The sequence below is a fragment of the Pestalotiopsis fici genome (assembly GCF_000516985.1).
Source record: "Pestalotiopsis fici W106-1 unplaced genomic scaffold PFICI_Scf_7, whole genome shotgun sequence".
NCBI classification, from domain to species: Eukaryota; Fungi; Ascomycota; class Sordariomycetes; order Amphisphaeriales; family Sporocadaceae; genus Pestalotiopsis; species Pestalotiopsis fici.
Genome location: NW_006917097.1, coordinates 814,897 through 832,509, shown reverse-complemented (window position 1 = coordinate 832,509; position 17,613 = coordinate 814,897). Strand labels below are relative to the sequence as shown.

At 48.1% G+C, this 17,613-nt stretch overlaps 4 protein-coding genes across 4 annotated transcripts; 2 read left to right on the top strand and 2 right to left on the bottom strand.

Moving 5' to 3' along the window:
• Positions 1-285: 285 nt before the first annotated feature.
• PFICI_09895 (uncharacterized protein) lies at positions 286-837 on the bottom strand (the record flags this gene model as incomplete). Its single annotated transcript, XM_007838476.1, has 1 exon — positions 286-837. The coding sequence occupies one exon, from the start codon at positions 835-837 to the stop codon at positions 286-288; it is 552 nt and encodes a 183-aa protein (XP_007836667.1).
• Positions 838-3,073: 2,236 nt separating this feature from the next.
• Positions 3,074-3,448, bottom strand: PFICI_09894 (uncharacterized protein; the record flags this gene model as incomplete). Its single annotated transcript, XM_007838475.1, has 1 exon — positions 3,074-3,448. The coding sequence occupies one exon, from the start codon at positions 3,446-3,448 to the stop codon at positions 3,074-3,076; it is 375 nt and encodes a 124-aa protein (XP_007836666.1).
• Positions 3,449-6,703: 3,255 nt separating this feature from the next.
• PFICI_09893 (uncharacterized protein) lies at positions 6,704-8,469 on the top strand (the record flags this gene model as incomplete). Its single annotated transcript, XM_007838474.1, has 2 exons — positions 6,704-8,343; positions 8,406-8,469. The coding sequence occupies 2 exons, from the start codon at positions 6,704-6,706 to the stop codon at positions 8,467-8,469; spliced, it is 1,704 nt and encodes a 567-aa protein (XP_007836665.1).
• Positions 8,470-12,638: 4,169 nt separating this feature from the next.
• Positions 12,639-17,550, top strand: PFICI_09892 (uncharacterized protein; the record flags this gene model as incomplete). Its single annotated transcript, XM_007838473.1, has 11 exons — positions 12,639-15,008; positions 15,062-15,076; positions 15,131-15,268; positions 15,316-15,607; positions 15,667-15,689; positions 15,733-16,120; positions 16,185-16,504; positions 16,604-16,993; positions 17,048-17,158; positions 17,217-17,325; positions 17,381-17,550. The coding sequence occupies 11 exons, from the start codon at positions 12,639-12,641 to the stop codon at positions 17,548-17,550; spliced, it is 4,326 nt and encodes a 1,441-aa protein (XP_007836664.1).
• Between the last annotated feature and the right edge of the window lie 63 nt (positions 17,551-17,613).

Genomic DNA, 17,613 nt, shown 5'->3' with positions numbered 1-17,613 from the left:
ACTCTGTACTCATGCTAGTTTTCCAAAGAACCCCCCTGCCGTCAGTCAGCCTTATGGTAATTAGGATCATATTTCAGGCTAAGCGACAGCTACTTCGATAAGGCATGCAGTATGTCTACCCATCTACTTTAGTTGACGGTCGAATAAATTGATCATTATTTGTCTTGATCACTTGCTGGCTGTATCAAAGCGTCTCTGGATCTCACAAAACTCCATGTCGTCGAAAGAAAACTTTTTTTTTTTGCTAGGTAATGTTTTTGACCAATTTTACAAAACATGCAATATCTAATGGCCAGCATCAAACCTTGCTTTCGCCCGCCTGCCCCTGGCCCTCTCAATCTCCCACGTTTTGAAGCTCAACTTGCTCTTTTCATATTCGACACTCTGGAGTATATCATCAAAGCTGGTGGCACTCTTTGACTTGTTGAGTCCAGCTGGACTGACGACTTCCAGCTTCGAATGCTGCCGACTCGTCTCTGGTACGTAGGGGATCTTCTCGCAAAGGTCCAAGGCCCTCATATGGTGATACCGGTCATTGGGCATGACTGGCTCCAGCGAACTCCACCGTTCGTGAGAGACGGGAGCAACGTACACCTCGGGAGCTTGAGCAGCATCTCTCGCTGGCATGGCGCCTTTTCTGGACATCTGCGGCTCGCGGTATGATGGTCGTCGGATTTGAGGAGCCGTGTGAGGTCCAGCGTCAAGCTCAGCAGTACCGGCATTACGTTCCGACACGATTCCATTTCTTTCTGCTCCTGGAGCGTAATTCGATAGGTCAGAATACTGATACGCGTACGGATCAGTAAAGAGCCAGGATGGAGCGTTTTCGTTTTGCATGGTGATTTCTAGAGGGTATTTGACAAAGTAGTAGAATAGGATTTGTAGAATGGAAATGACTTGTAACCAGACAAGTTGGCTGAATAAGATAGAAACCCAAGGATTGGGTATTTGAAAAGAATAGTGAACGATGGAACAGAATTGGATGGAGAAATCTCTTTCGAATTTGAAGACCTCCATGCGTTAATAGTGTTCCAGCGTTTTCAAGGAATCCCGTTGCATTGTCTGTCATTTCATTGTTGACAAGATGATTGGCGCTTCTTTGTCTTGAAATACCCGCCTATGTCTGCCTTGTGTGGAGGGTTGACTTTGACTAAAGTAATGGGCACAACTTACATTTTGACGGATGAAAGCATGAACTCCCAGACCCTCTGACTTACCAGCTATTTCTAGTTGGAAGCTAGAGGCGATTGGATTGTGTGCATTTAATTTCACTAATCTCACGCAACCAGACCCATTAACTTACATTGAATACGCCTAAGTTCCCATCAATTTGCTGTACCTTGTTAACGGTGTCTATCATCGTAAGCAGTTCTGTAATAGGAATGTGAGTGTCTACGAGTCATGGAGTCAAGCCTGGTGGTCGATTTTGAGTCTCCATGAGATGACTAGTAAGTTGTTTATTGGGCAAGAAAAAAGAAAAAAAAGTTAAGAGTTTCCTGAGGTTAAAAAGAAAAGCCAACAAAGAGACGACTAAACCCTCTAGACTACTCAGCCACTTTGTAGCATGCCTTTGCTATATATAGCCAATTGGTCTGCCACAAGCGCTGCCACAACCATATGAGAGAATGCGCAGAAGCGAAAGAAGAAGAGTATGGACAAGCGCGTGAGCTTAATCCGATATACGTCAGTGGGGCATGTCAACTCACCAGGTCGTGAATCCAGTTCTTGAAATTCCTCCATATAGAGATCGCAAGGCATGTAGGATTTGTAATACCGCTTTGGTAGTCGTCGATGATTCGCAAAGGCACGGATATTGGCCACCCTCAAATCGATGCGTTCAATGCCCAGCTCGGAAAGCTTTTGCTCAATCCGCCTGGCACCGGCTGAACCGAGGTGTGAGCAATCATGATAGGTGTATAGGATATGTTCTCACGGAGTCGCTGGTTTAGTGGCACCTCGAGGCGAATGAGCATCTCAACCATCTCTAGGTACCCACCTCGAATCATGGCCTCGATTATATATGCGTACCGCCGGCTCTGCTTGTCCTGAGGATCCATTTTCCATCAAATCAATAACCTTTCGGTCTTCGAGTAGGTAACAGACTGCTTGATAACTTTTCAATTGGACACCTTGGAGGATTTTCAACGCCTAAGTAGAAAGGCCCGTGCCCAGAGATCTGGATGAGTAATTTTCTATTGGAAAATGTAAAGAGTCCGCCTTGTTGCCATGTATCGCAGCGGATAATGCATTTTCTATTCTTCTACGTCCAGCGCTTACCAAATGGTCCAATATCTATTGCAGAACTCTGACATCTCCCGCCCAAGCAGCAAGAATCTCTAGGTTGGGGCACAGATTAGCAATCGACACATTGAAGAGAATGCTTGACTGATACAAAAGTTGCAAAAATGGAAGGTCACCAAACAGCGAGCAACAGGTCAAGGCTTGGGATAATATCCACTGAGGAGGTATGCGAGAAAATATTTGCCAATCTTTGTTCTCGGCCAAAGTATTGAGGAGATGCTTCCCAATCTCAAAATAGCCGAGCTGTGAGGCGCGGGTGATGGCAATCTATTCAACAACAGGTCTTAGTAGTCGCTCTCTTTCGGTCGTATATGACCAAATCAAGACAAACATTAGCACGCATTTGATAACAGACAAAGCAGTTCTAGTTCACACCTTCAAGAAACTGTCGATAGGAGAAGAAACAGCCACAATTACTTACCTCGAAATATTCAGAGTCAGGAGGCATTTCCCCACTTTCCTCCTGCATCTGTTGGACGAAATGTACTGTAGCCAGACCGCCTGACTTTACAGCAGCAATCAGCAAATACGGCAAGTCGCTGGATAGATCCGAGCCTTTGTGAAATTGCCGGACAAGACTATGTTGTCCAGTCCTGATGGCAGCCCAGGTGTGCGTACCAAGAAGGGGGCAAGTCCACGCGCCAGATATTGCTCCGAATACCTGGTCGTATAATGCCTCTTTCTTTAGGATCATGGCTACGATGGTTATATAGTTTGACAAGGGATAGTAGTCAAGACGGTCCTGCCGAGGGAAAAACAAGGTAGAGAATTCCTAAATACTTCGAGTTACAGAGAAAAAGGCATTAGAACCATTCTTGGAATCGTGAAAGCGAATGTAGTCATCAACATGCTTGAGAAGCTCGACCAATGAGTCGTAACGGTCATTGGCAATAGCTTTGAGATCGTCAAGAATGCGATTCAACAAACATGAGATGCATGTATGCCAGGCTTCTGCCGTCGGGTCAAAAGGACGATCGGCACCCCAGAAGATGACTGCTTCGGCGGTTACAGGAAAATGACGAGCGGGATTCCTCGAGGCGAGTTTGGTCTCGTATGGCCAGCACAAGATGAAGCGGGCAAGGAAGCGGATCACGGGTTGACCCCACGTACCTCTCCAGCGCAGCCGGTCGTCTCTGCCAAAATACATGGTGCCATACAAGTCCAGCGCCAGTTTATCCCATGGGTCATTGATGGAGAGCTGATGAGAGGCTAATATGCAGAGTGTTTCGTAAGCGTTCAGCACCTCGTAATTGAACGTTCCTATGTCAATATGAGCTTGCCGCCAATGATGTTGACTCGGGCATTTTGTACATACTACACACTTGCCTCAACCTGGTTAAACGGCGGATTACCAAGTCTTGGACCACAAGCTCAATGATTATTCCGAAAATCTCGATGGGGAGGTCAAGGAGCCTGGTGAAAGATTTGCTGTGGCTTCCCTCAAGAAGAGGCTTGCTACAAGACCCGCGGGTCCCGTCTCCTATGATCTCGCATCCAAAATCGTATCCCCCGTCACTATCCCTATCGATGAGTCGCACAGGAAGGGGTAGTATCGCTCTTCTTTGGAAGTCCTCATCATAGGACTGCACGATGCCCTCATTTGGCAAAAGGGGTTCTGGTACATGTTTAAACTCCTTGTTTGAAGGAAGAGTAGATGTGGTGTTTGAGGAAAGTGTGGACAGGATACTTGAAGAACGTGTCGATGCATGTTGAGAAGAGACGAGAATGAATGACCGTGTGGTGATGACTGTCAGAGTGAACTGCCTTGAGCTATATACCTATATATCTTCATGTCTTAGGCAACTACGGTCGCTCCTTATACCCTATTGCCCCCTTTCAAGAAAGATGTGTTTGAAAGGTTTGCTTGGCCGAACCAACTATGAGCACCAAAACCTTGCATACCTAGTAGGGATCTAGTATACCTTACATCATACCCCTGAATACGTGCGAATCACCTAGCAAGTTGAAGATAATCCGCGCGCAGAGAAGAGTAAAAAGTCCCTTGTTTGATCTAATTAGGCAATACATTCTACATGTTTGAATAACCCCGTGGCAGGTTTCCTTACATATGAGCAAAAACATATCCTTAGATCTCTATGGGCATTGTGTCATGGTGATTGTATTGATTGACTTCAAATTGATACTTCAAATCTGGAATGTGATCTGAAAAAGGACTCGCTACGACCTAAATAATTTCGAGCGCCAAAGAAAGGAACAAATCGCCTTAAAGCCAAATACCCTGGCAACCTGAAAATACAGTTCTTTTCGGGCCTTGAGATAGAGAAATTGTCGCTATTGCGAAAGGGTCTTTGAAGAGCTATTGATTAGTCAATAGAATTGCTGGCAGAAGATCAATCACAACAACTCTCATTGAAAGCTTTCGTGATTACGGGTCATGCGAATCTAGGGCGCTGCCAAGAGCCAAAAAGGGACCACAACTGGATGCTCTAGGTGGCTGGCGCAGGGCCGCCTGAAGCAAAGCCACGATTTTCCTCTCGGTATTGGAGCACGAAAAGTCACGATAGAGTCTGGGCATTACCTTGGCTGACGATCATGGAATTCCCCAATGAGCGATTCCCAAAACAGACGTTTTCGGAGTGCTCGCCTCAGCCTTCAGGCCCATCGAGTCACTGTGACTTTATAAGCTATGGGTGGCGCAAGTGGGCTTAAAAAGACAGTTGGCATGCCTAGAGCATCGAAACGCAGCACGATCCTGTCATGGCAGCCTGTCGCGACGACGACTTATCTGTACACCAATGACGGTTGGCTGAGGGAGCAGTGTTTTCAAGTATCGTGAATGGGTAGGGTCGCACAGCACCCGTGGCATGCATATTCCCGGCAGACCGACCCCAAGGTGCCAACAGGGACGTTTCGCTGCAGGGGTGGAATTCCCGAACTTTCCAGGGGCTGATAACGTCACTTTTTATCCATTGTACCTACAGGCTTCTTGTGCGACAATTGGAGATTGTGGACGTTTCCCTCCGGTGCGTCAACTCTGAAAACAAGAAAAAGTGTCAGGAATCGCCGATCTGCCTAGACAAGATTATGAGCTCAAGCACAATAACCATCAAAGTAGCAATACGACAATGTATGTTTCTTTGCCTCGAGCAGTGATGCATGCTGCGCACGTCGTACTTTTGGGTGCGTCAAGCTCTTGAAGCTTGGGATGAAACAGAGTTCACATCACCCATGCCGGGGCCCGGCCGACGCGTGCGGTAGATCAGAAGCAGGTAGTTGAACAACTTCCCCAGTTCTGCAGTAGTAGGTGCGGACGGCGGCAAGGTACACAGTCAAGTTGCCTTAGTATGAGGTGTCGTTGTAGGTGGGTGTCCTCTGTCGCAGCCAATGTCGTCTTGCGTTGCTGGCACGGTCTTGCCCAAAGGTAGGACACCTCGTCCCAGATTGCCAGAGACCCAAAGCTGCCGCCACTGGTGAGCGAAGAGAGTGTGGTTCCTTGGCATGTGGCATGGCCTGCGCTAGGTCGCTAGACTCCCCAAAAGTTGCCAGGGTTGCCGGGATTGATAGGCCTGTTTCCTTATCAATCGGACCCAAAGCTGTACGAACCTGTCAGATCTCCAGGGACCCAAAGCGCTAGCACGCTGAGGCGCTGCGCACTAGGCATTTCCCAGCAAAGGAGCTTGCAGCCAACGCAGCCCTCAGCCCGCCGCCTGCTCGCCTAGACCTGGCTCGTTTCTTTTTTTCCTCCGCTGCTCGCCCAAACCACTTTACTTTTGTACACTTCACAAGGCCACACACGCGCGGCCGCCGTGACGAGTTCCAGTCCATCTCTCATCCAAGACTTTTTCTTCTCTGCTTCGCCGGGTCCAAGAATCTTGGCCAGACCCAGTCACTTAATTGCATCCTTTACATTATAGAAACAGTCGCTCACACGGCTCCCTCTTTAGAATTTCTTCTCTTCCTCTTTTCTGTTCCATACATACCGCATCTGTGTTTATTGTCGCAGCTGGTCTGATTTAAACCTTGCCCGTCCAACCCACTCGAGACACACGACTACCCACTCATACGTCACACACTACCCGTGCAACAAATATAAGGATACACTGGACAATTGGGGGAAAGGAAACCGTTCCGGACCCTGGAACACTTTAGGCACTACTACAAAACCTTTGCATTCACCGCCAGCGTCCGCTAACAAAGGCCACCACCATCTTCTCGCCGACCGACAAGCCTCAGGGTTGCTTCTCTGACTAGCAACCATCCCGAAAGTCGCTTGGCTAGCACCCCAATCCGAGCTCGGCCATACGCAAGTCGGCGCAATCGCGAACTTTGACAACGGAGTGCCACAATCTACAAGACTCATTTGAGAACCCCGAGGGGGCCGACACCCAAATAAAACATGGACTGGTCAATGACGAATCCGGCGTCCTTTCGTGCAAACAATATGGTAGCAATGAACGACTGGACGCCCGAGATGCCTTCATTTGTGCCCTTCAAGACGAAACCGCACGACTCCCACCCGTCCATCGGCCACTTGACTTTGCTGGTCTTTGAGGCTGTCATGGAAGTCGTGTGTGTCGCACTACCTGGTTATGTCATTGCTCGACTCGGCCATTTCGATGCCGAAAAGCAAAAGTTCCTGGCCAATCTCAATGTCCAGATCTTTACTCCTTGTCTAATCTTCACCAAGCTCGCGTCGCAGCTCAATGCTAGCAAACTGGCCGACTTGGCCGTCATTCCCGTCATCTTCATTATACAAACGCTTGTATCGTACCTTGTCTCCCTTGCTGTGGCCAAGGTATGCCGGCTCAAGAAGAGACCCGCCAACTTTGTTACTGCCATGGCCGTTTTTGGCAATTCGAACTCATTGCCCATCTCCCTGGTCATTTCACTGTCTCAGACGTTGAAGGGTCTTCACTGGGACCGGATTCCCGGCGACAACGATGATGAAGTTGCTGCCAGAGGTATATTATATCTCATGATTTTCCAGCAACTTGGCCAGCTGGTCAGATGGACTTGGGGATACAACGTGTTGCTTGCCCCAAAGAAAGCAGAGGACGACTATGACTCGGACAGCGACGATACCCGAACATTAGAAGAAGGCAACAATGTGGATGAAGCACCTCCCGGAGCCGGCGGCGTGCTCATCCCTGGGCTGGATTCAGGTCTGGTGCACGATAATGCTCATGAAGATGGTAACAGAAGCTCGGATGAGTCGGATGTTTATGAGCCATCCGGTCGTACGCCCGTTGCCAACACCTCGAGAGCCTCGCCCAACGAGTCTGAAGATGAGGGGCCAGATGCTGCGCTCATTAAGAAGCGTCGCAAGTACAAGGCCAATGGCACGCCCTTTACCCTACCCAACAATGCATCCGACGACGAGATTATGTCTTTCCCGCGAATGCACGAGCTGGATGAGCCCGAGCCATCCAGCGGAATCAAGGGATTGTTCCTCCGAGCCAAGTTTGGCATCAAGCGCAACTGGCTAGCTCTGAAGGTGAAGCTCACCCGTGCATCGCGACGTGCTTTTCACGGCCTACCAGTGCCATTGCAAACCGCGCTGGTCAAGATTGGCCATGGCACATCACGCTTCTTCAAGGGTCTGGCAGAGTTCATGAACCCCCCACTCTGGGCTATGCTCATTGCTATCGTGGTCGCATCGGTACCTGACCTGCAGCGGTTGTTCTTCCAGGACGGCTCTTTCATCAAGAACAGTGTGACGTCGGCAGTATCGTCTAGTGCCGGAGTCGCCGTTCCTTTGATTCTTGTCGTACTTGGAGCCAACCTTGCTAGAAACACCCAGAGCCAGGAAGCCAAGGATCCCGAGGAGGAGCAGATAGGCACACGCCTTTTGGTAGCATCGCTCGTCAGCCGGATGCTCCTACCGACAATAGTTATGGCACCAATGCTTGCATTGATTGCCAAGTATGTCCCCGTGAGCATTCTTGACGACCCCATCTTCGTGGTCGTCTGCTTCCTGCTCAGCGGTGCTCCGAGCGCATTGCAGCTGGCACAGATCTGCCAGCTCAATGAAGTATACGAGCTGGTCATGTCCAAGATCTTGTTCCAGAGCTATGTTGTTTGGTATGTGAACTACTTGAATTTTCCTGAGACGATTGGTGATGTCATGCTAATACTGAGATAAGGATTCTGCCGTCGACTTTGGTCTTGGTCATGCTTGCCCTCGAAACCGTTGAATGGGCAACCTGAACATGAGTGATGATTCATTTCTGAGGCAAAATCCTTGCAGCGGAGTGAGCACACTACCACATACTATAATCGGCGCACAGAAACAGGACAAAATCTTGATATGCGAAGCGCGATTTGTAATTAACGAGCGACACACCCACGGCCAAATCAGCAAAAGAGTGATGGGGGCAATACGACCATTCGTCTATTCATCAGCATGTCTGCCTGGAAGGGCCCCAACATGGCAGGCCGCTCAAACAAACAATCCGGAAGTCATGAGCCGAGTTGATCCTTGGCAGTAGGGCTTACCGGGACCTGGCGTGGAAGGCACAAGCACTGCTGGCATACTGCTCCACGACATTGGCAGCAAGCCCTTGGTGATCGGCCTGAACATAATGTAATAGCATGTATTTATATGGAAGTGGGTTTTTGGTGCTCGAGCATGTCAGAGCGGATCAACCAGGAATACAGAACAAAGGACTACAAGACCGAAAGCCTGGGGAAAGAGTTGCATACTCAAAGGAGATAGGTAGATAACGAGCGGTTACATAAAAAAAAAAAAGACATGAATACCAAACAGATATGACCCTACTCACTGGTTATTTGGTGAGCTACTACATTGTGTGGTCTTCAACGGTTTCCGGGGAGCGAGACGTCAGTGTATTCGACCTATTGTCGTATAAGCTGACTACACCATTTTCCAGTCGTATACAAGTGAACCGCAAATTCATCGTTTTGCAACACTGCCTTTGAGCATGGGCATACCAGCGATTGTACAAACGACCCAATTACCAATGCAGAAAGTAGATCTGGATACTAGTCCACACAGAAAAACAATCATCTCCCAGACATGGTCAAGAAGACCGGTATGAACGCTATCTTAGCAGACTTGTCATCCGTGCTAGAACCCTCCTCTCCAAAGGGAAGGGCTTGGAATATTTTACAAGCATACCTTCAATCTTCTCACCCTACCTACATATGTATGTACCAGTGCACTGGGGCGAGGTGGTGGCCGTGCACATGACTGGCTCGGTATAGTAGACATCGGTAAAGCCCATGCCGTGGAGGATATTCCTATTGTTGATATATCACGTGTTGGCTGCGTGAAAGATGACGGCGATGCAGCTGCGGTCGCCATTGCAGGCGTCGAGACACCCGTCATAGTTGGTGGCTAGAATGGTACGATCGCAGGAGTAATTTTGATTGGGATTAATTCCGCAAACGACTTGTATGATGCAGCCGCAATCGCCCTTTTATCGTCACGCACAACAGTCTGTGTTTTCTTCTCCTCTACAGAGGATTAGTACAATCAAAACCCCATCTCTTTAGGCAAAATTGTAGGCGTAGACTCGAGAAGAGGTAGGTAAGTATGACCACTTCAGTTATAGTAAATGCGCGGCTGCAAGGAAAGAAATGCATTATCTTCATGGGACTTGATCATGTCCGCCATTGTCGTGGTACGAGGGATTGGATCCAATACCGGACAATAATTTAGTTTACTCAATGATTTGGGTCCAGACATTTCAGCAATACCCATTCGGTGACCGTGCTTGACCAATAGCCCTGACACGGCGCAGTACAAACAAGGAGGCTCTGGTTTCCACGCCCGAATACGTACCCGTAGTTGTGAGAAGGGGTGTAGTGGTGGTTGTAGGGATGGTAATAGTTTCCGTCGCACCATTCACAATTGCTGCAAGGCCAGGATCAGCGGTGTAGTGACTCAAGGACAACATACCCCTATCAAACTTTTTATCAGTAAAAGTGGTCGGCCCAAATACTGTGAAATCCGATGTGCATACGTATTGGGAGAGTTTAGCCGCGGCGATCACCGCGTTGAGGCCTGAGTAATCCGGAAGATTGTGCGAGTCTATTGATATTGGCGAAGCCGTGGTTCGAGCCATGGCTGCCAATTTGATCAAAGTTAGGCAGAAAAAATGATTATCGCTGTCACCTGAAGAGAAGGATCAAGGAACTGACCATCCGATTGGAACGCCAAAGGAAAGGATGGGCCGGTCAGGATGTCTGTATTTGTTTGAATAATTCAAGGCTTCATTTGTATCCACTATCGCATGATGCAACAATATTGGGCCGCATCGTTATTGCCTTACATACCCACGGCCAGGACGATTCAATGGTAATTTCTAATCCGTTCCTTCGAGCGTCTATGCTCCCCCGGGTTTACACAGTAGGACGGAACCTTTCTTGTTTGGCTAGTCTGTCACGCTCTTAGGTTCCTAAGTCATCTGTAACTAGGTACCTTGTCGTGACGAAGATTTCTTCTGAGTTGGCTGCTGAGGAGTACTCGAGAGCCCTCGGCATTATTATTGCTATTCGCCAAGTGCCGCCCACGGGAAGTCGCGTTTGATCATTGCTTCTTCTTGGACTATCGCAAACATTTTCGACCGTGCCTCTTGAACGATCGGCCAAGAGCTGAATATGCTGAGAAATTTAGAAGGTCTAAGCGCCACACATCCACAGTCCTCTCATGAATGAAAAGCAAAAGCAGTATCAAAGCACATGATATTCGCAGAATGAATAATGATTACTATATGTTATGTAGAGCAATAAACCCCCTAGATTCATACTCATTCATGACTTTTGTGGCAAGCATCTAGCGTGGTTATTTTGTTGCCTCGTCGCCAACACTGCGCGATCAAATGATGCACCGCGGTTTCCTGTTGGCCTGGGTTTCATCTGACAGCGAAGGTTGCAAAAGTATCTTTGAAAGAACGTACAAGACCATGAATTGCCATGGTGATTAGGTAGGTAAGGAAAATCTACGTTACCACATCTATGGAGCAGCTAAATCAAGGCTTCATTTCCCGAGTAAGTGTGAATCTGTCAAACCGCACTTTGAGAGAAGGTGGACCTGCAGGGTTCAAAAAGAAAGGCGGCGGCTTTGCCCCTATTGTGATAAGAGGCTTTTATGGTCCTGAGCGTACTGATATTTACAAGATCAAAAAGCAAACATGATGATGGCTTGTATTGTGCGTGTGCGAGTGGCGCATTTCAGCTGAAGGTATACACCCAGCCTGCTTGATGGTGGCTTCCCTGGGCTTCATCCTTGCATGTGACACGAAAAGACAAGGCTGTCTTATTCAACATGGTGATACATGAGGGCCTCAAAACTATGTATTACTCAGGTGTACACCAGAAAACTCAGCGCGAGGACATGATATGCTGCAATACGTTGTCTCCATTTGGTTGAGGTCCTCCCAAAAGATGAATATGACCCTCAAAAGCAGCATAGGAGTTGTTCGTGTCAAAGTATTCGCCTCTACACAAGATAATAGAAATATGAGCTTGTGTTTTACAAAGTGAGGGGTGCAAGTACATGTGAAATTGGTGGGCGCGCCACTCGAAGGAGCTGGAAACCGGATTACGATCGAGAGACAAATTTACGACCACAGACACCCACGCTCAGCTTTCAGCGCCAACATCCATACATAAGCGGGTACTACTCTAAACCCTGGACTTATCAAATACTTTGAAAAAAGAAAAAGAGCTGAGCTGGATGTCGATCTCTATATACGCCACACCACATACTATGACATGAGTGGGAATTTGACGAATCCGGTGTAGAGGCGAGGCACATAACATTAGGCTTGGAAAGAGCTCCTTCCAGATTACCAAGACCTGGCGCAATTCATCCCATGCAGGGCGGAATCGGATCTTACCAGGCGCTTTTACATCTGAGCGCAAGCAAGCATGAGCCATCGGAAATGCTCGGCGATTGACTGACTCGGGACGGCCCGATGGAGCTTATCTGGGTATTGCTTTTTGATATATGCATGGGCTCTCCCTGCCCACGGCGTAATTTATTGGATTATCACCAAGCCTCACTCTGTCCATGGGTGGTCTGCACGTTCAGCTCATGCGTGAATAATCAAAGACAGTCTAGTTGATCTACTGCTTATATACCTGTGATTGTAGGTCCCGTGGGTTACGCATTCTATGGCAGCATAATTCAATTGAGATACATCCTTTATCGTCAGCCAGATTTGAAATATCGCACATTGATTCCAGAACAATCTCGAGTATTTTGCAATAATATAAGCACAGCTTGCCCTGAACTACACAGTTTTCCCAGATCTCAGATTGCGCAGATAATTCCTCCAACTCAAGCATCACAACGTCAAATTAAGGAAGGCCAAGTCTTAACAGCAGTCTCTCTTCCTCTCAGCCACACAATGAGTGCCAACACTGGAGACGCACACACCCAAGCTGGTGATGGGTCCCACATATTCCCGCAGGAGAACGATTACCATGCGCTATTCGAGGATGTAATCCCAGAGGATAAGGAAAGGTTCCTCGCTACACTGAACCAGGAGGTTGATATCAATGCGAAGCAACCTCCTTATGGGGAAACGGTACTCCACTTAGCTGCCCGCAAAGCCTATGCATCAATTATGACGGTCTTGTTGAGCCGGGGCGCAAATCTTGAAGTCCCCGATGATGACGGATGGACGCCGCTCATCTCGGCTTGCCGTGGCGGATCACAGCAAGCGGTAGAGCTTCTCCTTCTCGAGCATAGCAAACGTTTGGCCGAGGATACCAAAGACGTCTCTCAGGATGCTGCGCCCCAAGATGATTCAAACATAAACGAAACCGCCGCAGCCCTAATCCCGACGTTGACCAGCTCTTACATCAACACTACAAGTGAAGATGGCTCGACAGCCTTGACCACGGCATGCTTGTGTTCGACAACAGAAGTTGTTGACTTACTATTAAAAAAAGGAGCCGACGTGAATACCCAGGACGACAGCGGGGACACACCTCTCACATTGGCCGCTCGTTATGGCGACACAAAGATGGTGGATAATGTCCTAAGCTATAATCCTGACATTCGCAAGTTCCGCAATGATGGTCAGTCAGCATTGCATCAGGCCATACAAAATGACAACGAGGAGGACGGAGAAAGCATCGTAGATCGATTGCTCGAAGCGGGCCTCTCATCTACCCACAAAGACAATGAGGGATCGACGCCTCTGCACATAGCTAGTGACTACAACTACTTGAACATAGTCAACAAGCTACTCAGCCAGAACGAGCTGATCGTGAACGCTCAGAATAACGAAAAAGAAACGCCTCTCCACCTAGTCTGCAAAAAAGGACATCTTGATGTGGTTCAGCGATTGATCGGCTGTCCCGGGATCGAACTCAATTTTCAGAGCGCTTCGAGCGCAACTCCCCTCTTTCTGGCCGTCGAAAACGAGCATTTAGAAGTAGTAACAAAGCTGCTTGGCGAAACTGGCATTGACATCAACGCTCCAGACCACTGGGAATCCACGCCTCTCCACGTGGCCTGCCGGGAAGGATATTTGGAATTAGCCAAGAAGTTGATCAATGCGAAGGAAATCGAGCTCAATGCAAAAGATTTCTTCACTAGGACTCCTATCTTTTGGGCCTTTGCTAGACAGAATTTGAAGGTAGTCCAGACACTGCTCAATCAGACTGGGCTTGATCTTGGTGCCACAGACTACGCAGAACGGACAGCTCTCCATGAAGCTAGCGAGATTGGCAGTCTCGAGATTGTCGAGATGATAACCAACAGGACCAAGGAGCACATCAATGCCCAGGATGATTCGGGGCTGACAGCGTTGCACCTCGCCTGCAGGAATGGCCACATCGGTGTCGCAAGACATCTATTCTCGGAAGGGGCAAAGAGTAGGGTGAGCAGAGATAGTACTCAAAGCGCATGGTTCTTCTTCCTTCAATACCTGTTCGAATCTTACGAGGACTCTGAGTCGCGGGAGGGCTCAATCTCTTCGGAGGACTCATCTATGCCTGATCCCAGAGAATTCGAGTTCATTTTGGAACACGCCGACAAAGAGGAGAGAGCATCTGCAACGATTTGGGCAGACAACAATGGCAAACGCAAAGAGCTTGCCGGCGCTATGGGGGTGCCCGTGTCAAAGCTAGTGGATTATGAACTCATTGGATTGGCCAAGTCTTTGGATTCTTCTAAAATCGTGTACTTGCTGGAAGAGCAACCAGTTTCCGAACCCCAGCCCAAGTCAGCCCTCCAGTGGGCTGCATATCATGGACGCTATGATGTTGTCTGGTGGATTCTGAAAAGTAGCATACCAGAGGAAAAGGACATGGGAAAAGCCTTGGAAATAGCCAAAAGCAGACGAGACCAGCCTAAACAGACCACTGAGGTGGATATGGAAGGAAGCCGAGATAAGAATGAGGAAGAGAAAGATTTCAAGCTCACGATGGACATGCTAACAGACCCTCCTGTGGTTGAGAGCGCTCACTTGGAGTCATACAGGAAACCTATCACGTCTGATGCACAACCGGGTGTGCTCGAGGCACACTGGGCAACGATTGTGGATTTCTATGAGCGAGATGGACAAATTGACCTACTTCGACGATCAGAAAGCGTCTCAAATGTCATATATTCCAAAGCAGGACCGGATAACGAAGACAGGGGCCCTGAGGGAATCATGAATAAGGCCAGGTCTGATTTGGAGAAGATCAGCGCTGAAGCGGCACGAGAGAAGAGGCACGAGAAGACAGATCTTCGGATGAGATGGATACATTTGCCCGCAAATAACGTGAGTCACAAATCTCGTACAAAATGTGCTCTAAAAGCTAACAAGTGGCTAAGATGGAATGGATGGAGGTAATCGTCCATCCCCACAGTGGGAAGCGGCATCAAGCTGACAATATTCCGTAGGACCTGGCTAAACGCATCTTTACTGACAAAAAGGTTCCGGCGTCGGAATGGCATTCTTTGAACGACTTTTTGCAGAGGAGCTGGCATGAATTACCAACCGATACCGCTCCAGCGAGGTTCATGAAACCTGGGTGCTTGGTATGTTCTCCAAATTGTTGTCAAGATAGACCTAACGTCCGGCCAAGAAAGAGCCCACTCAAAGCCTACCGCGTATCATCGAGGAAGATCAACGGCTCGGAATTGAACGGCGGCCTGATATAGATAAAAGGCCGAAAGCAAGCAATCCAGAAGGGATCAAGGAGCCTCAAGGTCAACAATCTTCCGAGCTACAGAAGCAAACTAAGGAGTTTCGAGGTCAACAACCTTCTGAGTCGAAGAAAAAACCCAAGGATGGTCGCAAGGAAGATTATGCAACAGGAGGGAAAGCTGCTGGTAGTAGTGATCCAGTTCATGGTGGTGCAGTTGCACAGAAAACAGGTACGGTGGGGAGATGAAGCCTTAAATTCAGTGCTGACTTGTGTCTTCGTCATTCTAAGAATATGAAAGAGTGGCGCTCTATGTAAGTTGGACATCCCTTCAGGAAGACGTAGACTGACTTATAGATGCCGTACATTACTTTCGGTCTGTGTCACCGGAAACCTTGCACCTCTTCCATAGGCAAGGAAGGTGAAGCTCCGAGAAAAGGCATTGAAAACGCCGAGAATGATGCCACAGTCATGGTGACACACAGCAAAGACATGGATCAGAACAAGAAAAACCTGGCAAAATACGATCAACTGATTGAGACCTACAAGGAAAAGACCATCCATGGAACGAGGTCTTTAGACCAGTTCTTTTATAACTCGCTACCTGATATGGATGTCCGCGACCAGAATCAAGTTTTCACAAGATCGTTCTTCAAGGTGCGGAACGGAGATGGTGTACCGCAGGATCAACAAATATGGCCTTACCTTGCAGTGGATCAGCTCTGGCTCTGGGTAATTGATGAAGGTAAGTTTCGCTTGTTCAATCTTTGCGACAAAGCATTGAGCTAATGAGGTAATGTATTATCCAGAGACGATCATTACTTCATCCACACATCGAAATGATGGTTTCCATGACCCAGTGGTCGAAAGACTGTTCATTCAATTGCGACAGGCAAGAAAAAGAAAGAATGCACAACCGCCGCCGTCGTCAGTCAAAGATATGAGTCATTTCATAGTTGCTTTTTGCGTCGACTTCCTGCATAGTCTGAAATGGGAAGACTTTTCTCCGATGGAGCAACCTGGAAACAATCCTCCGGACAAAGTCAGAAGTTCAGACCACCCCTTGGGCAAAAACAAAGTGTCATCAATGTCGGTTCAATTCTTGTATGAAGACAGGGTGAATCTTGCGGTAAGTTTAAGCACTAGGACTGTCCTTCGGCACCGCTCTCTGTTATCTTCCTTTATCTCTTTCCTCTTGTTCTCGAAAGCTGAATAGCGAGGGCTGCAGGCTACTACGGAGAAGGATTTGCTCCATAGATTCACGGTGAAGATGAACAACTTTCAGAGGAGCAAGACCGTGGAACAATCTCATCATGAGGAGAGAACGAAAATCGTCAACCACCACACAGAGTTGGAAAATGCAACAGAGGCCTCAGAAGTGGATGATATATATGAAACCAACAAATGGGCGTTGATAAGCCTTGCAGCCGGCCTGTTGGATGAAGTCAAGGATATCTTGGACGAGCTCACAATACTGAAAACGCTTGTTACCCGGCAATTCAATGTTTGGCAAGAACTTGTGGGAGAAGGTTCTAGATCGAGAAGTGCTCGAGATCCTGCCTACACCCTCCATGGTGTTCAGGAGATGATCGAGATGACGGACAGAGTCCAGAAATCGGTAAATCTACTGGAGTCTAATTTGTACTGGATGACTGTGGCTAATGTCTTCTAGGTCAGCGACATACTTAGTCTCGAGCAAAACAGGATCAACACCGATCAGGCGCAAGAGTCTGCTCGGCAAGGAACGATTTTAATGGCCTTCACCATCGTCACTGTTGTCTTTGTGAGACACCACGTCATGACCATTTAACTTCACAGAAAAACTGACATGCTGTCAACAGACGCCTTTATCTTTCCTGACTTCACTCTTCGCATTAAACGTCACGGTGTTCCAGCATAATAGCTCAGGTGACATTGAATACGAGCCAGGGTGGATCTTTCCCATATTGTGTGAGTCTATATATTTTCCTTCTACTGTGAGCACTTAGAATCTGATTATCATTAGTTTTCTGCTCCACCGCTATCATTGGTCTCCTCATGATGTATGCTTTCCAAGGACAGAAGCTATCCCCATTCCTACATGCAAGAATGCAAATGTTCCGGGAGACCTGGAGGCAGACTATAGGCGAGAAGCGGCGGAAAAAGGCTTCAAGCCAGGGCGAGCACAATGTTTAGGTTCATCTTTGTATCAAATTGACTTCAGACTTGTACAGCGAGTCTTGAACATAGACACGACCC